At 35.0% G+C, this 9,865-nt stretch overlaps 1 protein-coding gene across 1 annotated transcript; it reads right to left on the bottom strand.

Moving 5' to 3' along the window:
• Positions 1–7,625: 7,625 nt before the first annotated feature.
• Positions 7,626–9,608, bottom strand: LOC149144315 (UDP-glycosyltransferase 74E1-like). The gene is made up of 2 exons (XM_089448255.1): positions 8,999–9,608; positions 7,626–8,901 (listed from the first exon to the last, which is right to left on the bottom strand). The coding sequence occupies exons 1-2, from the start codon at positions 9,483–9,485 to the stop codon at positions 7,964–7,966; spliced, it is 1,425 nt and encodes a 474-aa protein (XP_089304381.1). The 5' UTR covers positions 9,486–9,608; the 3' UTR covers positions 7,626–7,963.
• Positions 9,609–9,865: the final 257 nt, after the last annotated feature.

Raw genomic sequence — 9,865 nt, 5'->3', positions numbered from 1 at the left:
GCTATTACCATAGGTCAAAAAAATGGCCTTTCAACATAATGAAACAAACTTATAGGTCCAAAATCCTACCCTTAAAAGATGAAATGGAAAAAGATTTGTAAGCCTTGATCTGGTTAGTTGGTACATCAACCTCCCAAGGGTGCCACTTTTGCATAAAATATCTATTTGGGGTGCACAATAGATTGTTTGAAAGAACTATCTAAGGAACACAATTTTTGACTAGGGCTAGGGAATGCCATGGAAAACCCTAGACCCACAAATTTCCAAAAAACATTGTTTAGTGTCTCAAAATGGTCTTAGAAGTTTGGGACCCAAAATATCATGCAAAAAATTACTAAAAAGATAGAATAAAAGCATTGGGATAGTGGAAGACATTGGTGGCCACCAATATCCACCTGGATCAACAAAGCCTTTTAGAATTTTGTGGAAAACTATAGATTAGATATGGGTCCTCTTATAATTGAAGGCGATAGATGGGGGATTTTTCTTAGTTTGGGAACTAATTCTTTTATGAATAATGGAAATATACATGGTTTATGTTCCTCCAATATTGGTTCACCCTTAGATTTTCAAGAGTCTTTGGGACAACCTATAATATTCTCGCATATCTGAAAGCCAAAGGGTATTACCTTGATTTAGGGTAGGATTTATATATGGACCTAGGGTTAAAGGAAGAGAAAGGAAATGTTCTTATAAAAAATAACAAGCTAGAGCTACTTTAGATCTTGTTTCTAGCACATAAATGACAATTTGTAGGGTTGTAAGAGTGATGAACACCCTAATTAAGATTCCTAAATGATTGGCCTTTCTTTCAGTTGTAGGGGGTTGGCTAGATCTAGTAAATTATTAGCCTTCAGGATGGTTTCAAAGAAAAAAACACATCGTGAATTTTTCTAGCAAGAAGCTTGAGGGGAAGGGGGATTTATAGAAATGGCGTTACAAGATACGTTGGGAGATTGGGGATTTATTGCTTGAGCTTCTTTGGGGAGATCATGGTACCTTTTGACTAGGTAGAACAATATGATTATGAAGTATGCTAACAATTGGACTATTGGATCAAGAGTAGTGGTGAAACTCTTTTCTCAGAATATTTCAAAGATATTCTATTCATGAATGTTTATGGGCCTTGTATGAATAAAGTGGTTGTTTGGGATAACCTTTTCTTAGGAAATGTATTTTTGTTACTTAGGATCTTATTTTAGCATCAGACTTGAATTTATCCATATGCAATTTAGAGGCACGGGGTCCTAGAACATAGCTAGATAGTATCGTCGAACATTTAAGTCATAAATTAGTTGAAGTGGGGTTGATTTATACAGAGCCAAGTTACTTAAGAAACCTGGAGAAATAATCTAGTGGGGGAGGATAGACTACAAAAATGCTTGGATTGATTCTTAATATATGAGGGGATGCTAGAAGACCATCTAAGGTTTTAGTAGTTTGTCGGGCTAATAGCCAAATTAGATCATTGTTTTGATTTTTTTGGAGGTTGTATAGTCAAGGAATAGGCCTCCAATCCCATTAAAACTTAATGAAAAATGGAAAAATTAGGAGAATTTTACTAATTTGGTTAAGGAAATTTGGATCCATTTGATGATATGACAATGGAATTAGCTACTTTCTAGTTTGAAGGGGATCTGAAAATATGATGCATACAATCATTTATTGGGCTTATGCAAAAGGAAAGAGCTTGATGAGTATAATTTAATAGAGGCAGAGGAATATTTGGACAGAGATATGAATGAGATGGAGTTGTATTCATATTAGAAGAAGCTAAATAAAAAATTTAAATTTTGAAAAAAGGAGGACTAAGCTATTGGAGGAAAGAGCTAATGCTTGGATGTTAAAAAGTAGGGTACTTTGGTTGGAAATGTGATGAGAACTCTACTTTGTTTTTCATCAATTTACAAAGGGAAGAAAAAATACAAATAATTTTGGAATCTTTTAAAGACATATAAGGGAGATTGGAGAAAATTTGAAGAATTAGTGGCAACAGGGGTGGGACAATTATAAAATATTTTCAACATTAAGGAGAGGGTTTCAATTGTAGAGTTTATTAGATTGACATAGGCATTCCCTTATTTTATTTTAAAAGTCTATAATGGAGGAGGTATCTCTTGAGGAATTAAAAGAGAGCATTTGTAGTCTTCAAAAGGATAAAATCCTAAGTCTGAAAAGCTTGACTTTGGGATTCTTTTGGGGATTCCTAGATTTATTAGAAATTAGTTTGATTAGGTGATAAACCATAAATGTTACCTAAAAGAATGTTCACAAATTTGAATACAATTTTTTTACTTTTATTAAAAAATAATATAATCCATACCCTTATTATGATTTTTATTCAATATATTTATGCAACTATATATTTAAGAAAGTGGAAAAGATCATTGCAAATAGGGTCAATTATTTTTGTCCAAGACAATTTCAAGGGAGTGGTTTGGTTTCCTAGTTAGTTGACATATTCATGAGGCTATTGAGGTTGCTAAAGAGTGAATTCATAAAATTATATTAAGTAAATTAAACGTCGTGGTGATAAAACTCAATTTATCAAAAGCCTATGACATGGCTACCCGACTTTACCTAAGCTTATTGATGATGCATCTAGGAGTTGAGGTACCTTTTATTACATCGGTGATGAGTTGTATAATGACAAATTATTTCTTAATTCTCATCAATGACATTGCTTCAATTTATTCAGAGAAGGAAGATGTCTTATGCAAGGATTTCCCTTGTCACCTCTATTTTTTCTTCTAGTGGCTAAGGGGCTAAGAAAATCATTAATGGAGGCAAAGAGATCATGGACATTCAAAGGAGTTCATATGTGATTGAACTTATATATTTCACATCTTTTATTTGTAGTTGATATACTAGTATTTTCCAATGGTAGTAGATAGGAGATAACCAAGTTGCATGAGATTTTGGGTTTGTATTACATTGTAACAAGAATTGTGGTTAACATAGGTAAATCATCAATTTCATTTTCAGAATTAGAGGAGGTGAAACAAGTTTAGTCTTTGTCACTTCTTCCTTAATTTAGGGTGGACTTAGAATATGGGATGAATTATTTAGGGTTCTACATAAAACCAAATATTATTTAAAACAAGACTAGTATTAGCTTGTAGCTACACTGGAAAAACAATTAGCATATTGGAGATACAACTGGTTGCCATAGGGATGGAAATGACTTTTGGTTAAATCCATTCCTATCTAATAGAAGTCTTTTTCATGGATTTTAGAAGGGATTCTTCGAAAATATTAGAAGGGTAAGTTTTACGTTTTTCTAGGGAGGATAAAATGATTTTGTGGGAAAAATGGGAGAATCTAGTTGTGCCAAAGTTGTTGGGAGGACAAGGGCTTGGAAACATTTTTCCTTTCTCAAACGTTTTTGTAGCTAAGAGTATTTGAATGTCTCTTCTGGGTGAAATTTTCTTGTCAAGTGGTTAGCAAAAAATAGATTTATCTAAAGTCAATTAAAGATTAAATAAGAAGGGTTGACAAACCTAAAAATAATATAGTTACGTGGAAGGAATTTTTGAAGGATTTTCCTTTGATTGGGGGTGGCCCTAGCTTGGAAGGTGGGTGAGGGGACCCTTGTTTGGATTGGAGATAAGGGAAATGATTTAATTAGCAAGGGATAATGGTTTTGGCATGATTTTTCACATTTATACCCACTTACATATTTGATATAGAGGTAACGATGGCTTATGAAAAACAAAATCGGCCTCATAGGAAATGAAGCAAATTCATGAAATGGATTTTTTTCATGTTTAGGAAAGTGTCATAACTGAATCTAAGAATGTCATGATGATATATACTGGTATTTTCCCATTTTAAGGGTTTACAAGCCTAGGATTAGAGATATCTTTTAAAGTATAGAGGAACGAAGAAGAGAACCTCAATGGCGGTGGCACTAACTTTGGATGTTGAAATTTGATCCTAATGCAAAGATGATTATGTTGTGTTTAATGATGAATAATGTATTAACATTGGATAGATTATATAAGAGGAATTGGGAGAGGATTTACACATGTGCTCTTTGCAAAGTCAATGAGGAGACAAAGCCCCATTCAATCATATATTGTGACTATTTATAACATGTATCACTAGAAGAATGGGTACTAACAAGATTGAGAAATGTCTCGTTAGTCTATTCTATTGAAGTAGGATGGACTAATCAGGTAAGGAGTCCGTAACCAAAGCCTTTGAAGGCCCTTTCATTATTAGTGGTCTGGGGAATATGGTTTGCAAAGAACCTTTCAAGTTTCGAAGTAAAATGCATTCCTCCAATAAAGTTTACATCTAATAGGCTCATCATATTGTGTCATTTATCACAAGATAAGGAAGAAAAATTAGTGAGGGTAGTGGTTTAAGAACAAATTAATAATATCTTTCCCTAGGCTTTTTATGATAGAGCATCACAAGGGATCATGTTGTATATGGACTAGAAATAATCCTATTCTTTGCAAATGATCATTCCATTACATTTTAGGAAACATTGAGGGAGCGTTCAAATAATTATGTAGAATTGGTGGAATTTAACTTGTATTGTTGCCAAAAAATGTAAAATTAACTAATAATTTACATGTGTTTGGTGATTCCCATGTTGTCCTTAAATGGGTAAAAGATGAGAAAAGATATCACATTATAAGATATGTCTCATAATGTCAGAAAAGAGATTGAAGGCTTGAGAATGTTTGTCAACCATCTTGCTCTTCAACATGTGTATAGGGAGAGCAATATGGAAACTAATGGTTTATCCAACACTAGAATTTTGATGTAGTGTGGTACTGGATGATAAAAAAAAGGAATAGGAAAATTTTGGAATATTATCACCCTCCCTTCGTGAATTAATGGTGGAAACAAGAGATACTTCTATTACTTTGGAGTTAAACATAGTAGTAGTCAAATCTAAGATATTCCTCAATATGAGTTAAACATGTCACTTGTGGGAATTGAACTTTGGTGAGAAGGATGAAAAAAATTCCCCCAAAAACTTGGAATAAACCCAATTGATGTTATATAAGTGTGTTACTTGTATTAAATTTATAATAACATATATTATTGATAATTGTTTATAAAAATCTTTTTGCAAAACATTTTTTTTTGTAACTTTTCCAAAGATTTGATGTTAAAATACATTTATTAAAAGGGTAACTATTTTCTCTTAAAAACTCTTATATAAACATACATTAAATTAAAATTTAAAAATATTTGTGACAATGTCAATCTTCTTATCTTTTAATGATTTAAAAATACTATTTTTAAAACTTTCTTAATCATAAAATAAAATTTTAAACCAAATCAAATAATTCCTTTTCTTTCTTTTTACAAATAAAAAATGACTAAATTTAATTTCAACCAATTACAAACATATACATATATTATATATTTAAAAAAATAAATATATTATAATTTATTAATTCATGTTGTTACCTAATTATTTTTAAACTTAATATAATTTTATAGCTATTTAATAAACCAACATATATCCATCTTAACCACAGACCTATCAATAGGGATCAAATCTCTTGAAATGCAAACCTCTCTTAAAGTGAAAAGAGATTTGATCCCTCTCAGCACTTGATAGATCCTGGGTTGGATCAAATCTCTTGAAATGCAAACCTCTCTTAAAGTGAAAAGAGATTTGATCCCTCTCAGCACTTGATAGATCCTGGGTTGAGATGGATCTGGGGTGGTGTTTATATACACATACCATATATAGGCTGGATCCATTTCTCATTCTCTCTCTCTTCCCTCATTCTCTACACCCTCCATCCATCTCTCCTCTCTCTGAAGTCCTCTTTCTCTATCTCTCTCTTTGTTTCTCCTTCTCTCTTCCCCCTCTCTCCATGTCTCCATCTCTCTCTCTTCCCTTTCTCTCCATCTCTATCACCTCTCCTCTCTATCTTCCCTCCTATCCTCTCTCCCTCTCTCTCCATCCCTACCTTGTCACTCAATCTCTCTCTACCTCTATCTGTCTATGTCTTTGTTCTTCCCTCCCTCTCTCTCCCCTTCCAACTCCATATTTCTCTCCCTCCCTCTCTCTCCATCTTTCTCTCCCTCACTCTCTCTCCATATTTATCTCCCGTACCCAACACACAACACACACTCTCTCTTTGCCCGCCTGGGTTGTCACTATCTCCCTCCCTCTCCCAACACACATTTCTCTCTCCCTCCCTCTCCCAACACACACTCTCTCTCTGCTTGCCAGGGTTGTCACTATCTCTCTCTCTCTGCTTGCCAGGGTTGTCACTATCTCCCTCTCTCTATTTCTCCCCACCCCTCCTCTCTCTCTCCCTCCCTCCCTCCATCCATGATGGAGAGTTTTCACTCTATGTAATCAATGTTATATGTAATGTCTAAAATATTTTACATTTTATTTATTTATTGTGAAATGAGTTATGGTTTTGGGCATGTGTATTAATAAGTCTTGGTGTTGGCCTTTAGTATTGTAACAAAATGTACTTAAAATTTAATAATATCCATGGTAAAGTGGGCGTGGATATTCATTTTTAAGAAAATTATTATAATGTAAATATTAAGTTTTTATGTGCTTATTAATTAAATTTAAATATTGTTATGGAATTATTATTAATCTCTGCTAAGGAAATACTCTAACAAAGAATTTATTTGTTGATCATTATTAGTTTAGCATTGACCAATGCAAATTATAATGTTTAACTTTGAAAAATAAATATTTACTTTTCACTATTATTATAAAAAATAATTTTCAAACATTTGATTGGACCATAACAAGACCTTATTGCACCATTTTCACAATATAATGCCATGTGGATAACTGGCTTATATATTTTATGCCATAATTTGTGGATATGATTGCAATATTCATCCATGTATTTTAGATATTTGTGTAGTGATTTTTTATCCTTAAACTTAGTAGGAAAACCATCCAAAAATAAAACACTTGAAAATAACTTATACTCAAATAAATAACATATCTACCATCAATTACTTCCCACCATAATTTAACCAAGTCTTTGCATAAGACATGTGTAGGACTAAGATATAAAAACCATACTTACACCATTATTTATGTTTTCATTAATACTTATGTAGAAGTAAAATTGTAAAAGTGTAGAATTTTGCTACCCACCAAAATTTATGCAAGTTTTTTTGTTTGAGCAAGCAATTTACTTATCCACTTCACATGTCAATTTATTACTTACAGCCAAAGCAAGACTATAGGATGATTTCTTTATAAACCATTATTAATTAAGCATTGACCAATGTAACTTATAATTATATATGTAATTTTTCCCAAACCATAATTTCTCACTTGAGTTGGAGAGCATAAGCTTACTGCATTCCTAAGCCCATGATTTTTACCCACAATATTTGCAACCAATACCCCTTACACTATGGAATACCTTAACAAAATACCGTGTCACCATTCACTCTATCCTAATAAACATAAATAATATAATTTGTTACAATTATAAATACATTAAATTTATTATAAAATTTAAAATATTTGTTTTTAAATTAAAAAAAATTACGCATAGGGGTTTAAAACCATATGTTCAAATAAAAGTTAAAACTACAACTAACTAGCTCACCAAGATCATTCATAAATGATATTTTCTTATTTAAAAATAACACCTCCCTTAAATTTTCTTTACAATTTTAAAATAGGAAATCAGGAGAAAAAAATTATGCTTTCAAAGCAGTGTTCGCTCTCTCGGATACTGAAGGACAGGAAATTGATGAAAGCAAATAAATTCTATTGGCATCCACCAATCCTAAGGATTCATCCAGAGAAAACAATACCACGATTACCCTTCACGAATGGTGGATTCGAAAAGGATTGGGCTGACCATCCCACAATTCATCCTGGTTCACAACTACAATTCACAGATGACGGATCAGACTAGGTTTTTCTAACATTTGTTCAAGAAATGACTATTTCAGCAGGTAATGAAATAGTAAAACCTGAAACAGACAATTATGATCGCCATTCTTCGCCAAGAATCTCTTGAACGAATTCTTCGATATTCTTATCGGAAGATCCGCCTTCCATCATTGCTTCCCTCGATAATGTCTTCCACCGCAGAGCGTTTTCTCTCAGTTCAACGCCCACCTCAGTTTCCATAATCATCTTGATACATTTCTCGACTTCCTCCTTCCCCACTAATCCGTCTGTTGGTCGTTTATGCAATCTCAATCCCGTCTTCCACTTCTCTGCGATGTATTTGGAATTAGTCGTCTGGTCGGTCCACTGAGGAACCGCCAAAATGGGGACACCCAAGGTGAGGCTTTCCAGAGTCGAGTTCCATCCACAGTGCGTCATAAATGCAGCGGCAGAGGCATGAGAGAGCACTTCCAGCTGAGAACACCAAGGAACGACTAGTCCTTGCTCGGAAGTTTCGTACAAGAAATTCTCTGGCAGGCATTCTTCACTGTTGGGCGGACGAATAACCCATATGAAAGAGCACCCACTGGCTTTCAGCCCAAGGGCTATTTCATGAATTTGCTCTTTTGACAGAACCCCGAAGCTTCCAAAGGAAACGTACACAACGCTTGCAGGTTCCTTCGTATTCAGCCAATCCATGCACTTTGCGGCTTTCCACAAATGTGCACCATACTCTGTGTCGCTGGTATTCTGTGCGTCCAAGAAAGCCGAGGGTAAAAGCGGACCTACAGTGCGAATCGGAGCTATACTTTTCACTGAGTTTATTTCTTCGGATTCAATCTCCTCAAATGAATTTCCCAAAACCCATTTTGCCTCTGACAATGGATCGAACTGATCCATTACTAATCGCAGCAGAAAGGCGTAGGAATTCGAAGGTTGCAGAAAGCTCGGCAACTCCGAGACGTTCAGCCATGGCAATCCCGGGATTTCTATCTCGTCCATCGTTTTCCCTGCTCCGTCTACCGGGATGGCTGCACACAAGTTCCAAAAAAGAATCAAAATAAACTCAGATCTCATAAAAATAAAGCAAAATTGACAAAAAGCAAGCATCGGGAATGGAAGGCATACTCAATCCTCTACTAAAATGGTAATAGATAGAGTAAACTGCACAGGATTGCGTCCAGAAAAAGGCAAGAGGAATGTCAAACTTGTTTGCAACTTCAGGAACCCATGGAAGGAAGGAGTCGTAAACGATGCAACATATATTGTTTCCTTGAGCGTCCAGCCTTTCTATGAGATTTGTTAAGCTGAGAACTCCCATCTTTCGAAACATCTGCATCGTCATTTCGAAGTCCTTGGAGCGGTCGAAATCAAGCGGAAGTCCGTCAGAGATAGTTTCAAACTGGAGTTCCTGGGAGGAGATTGATGCATCTTGTGCCTGAAAAATGTCCTCACGGCTGGCCTCCGTCATCACAAACGTGACCATAACCTTTTTTGAGACGAGCCGCTTGGCGAACTGCAGCATGGGATTGATATGACCTTGCGCTGGATAGGGCACCACCATAACGCGAGGCTTGCTGTACTCCATCTGCCTCATTAAAGATCCCATACCCATAAATTCAAGAGAGTCGCCACGAATTAGCGCCGCACTGAGCCTCCGACCATTCAAATTCGCACTTGTCGCTGGCTCTCGACTGATCCCCTCCAAGCTTTCAAAATCGCACTTGTCTGAGGCTCTACACTGATCCTTCCTCTGTAGCTAATTTATTAACACGAGGTTGACCTACTCTTTTCCTCCAACCATTAACTTTCCTAACCAGGGGGAAACGTATATCTTCTCACTACCTTTCATTTGGACTACCAAAAGAAAATCAATATGTCCGCAACACGTGTTATCTTCATTGTTAACCTGGATTAAACGAACATGCTACTAAATAACGTAGGAAAAAATAACGCATTGTAGAGATTCAGCCCCACCAGTGTTATTTTTTTTAA

Source organism: Pinus tabuliformis, chromosome X, assembly GCF_031772625.1.
Source record: "Pinus tabuliformis cultivar Carrire ecotype Pingquan chromosome X, CPIR1, whole genome shotgun sequence".
NCBI classification, from domain to species: domain Eukaryota; kingdom Viridiplantae; phylum Streptophyta; class Pinopsida; order Pinales; family Pinaceae; genus Pinus; species Pinus tabuliformis.
Note: the sequence above shows the minus strand (reverse complement) of the source record. Positions and strands in the feature narration are given on the sequence as shown.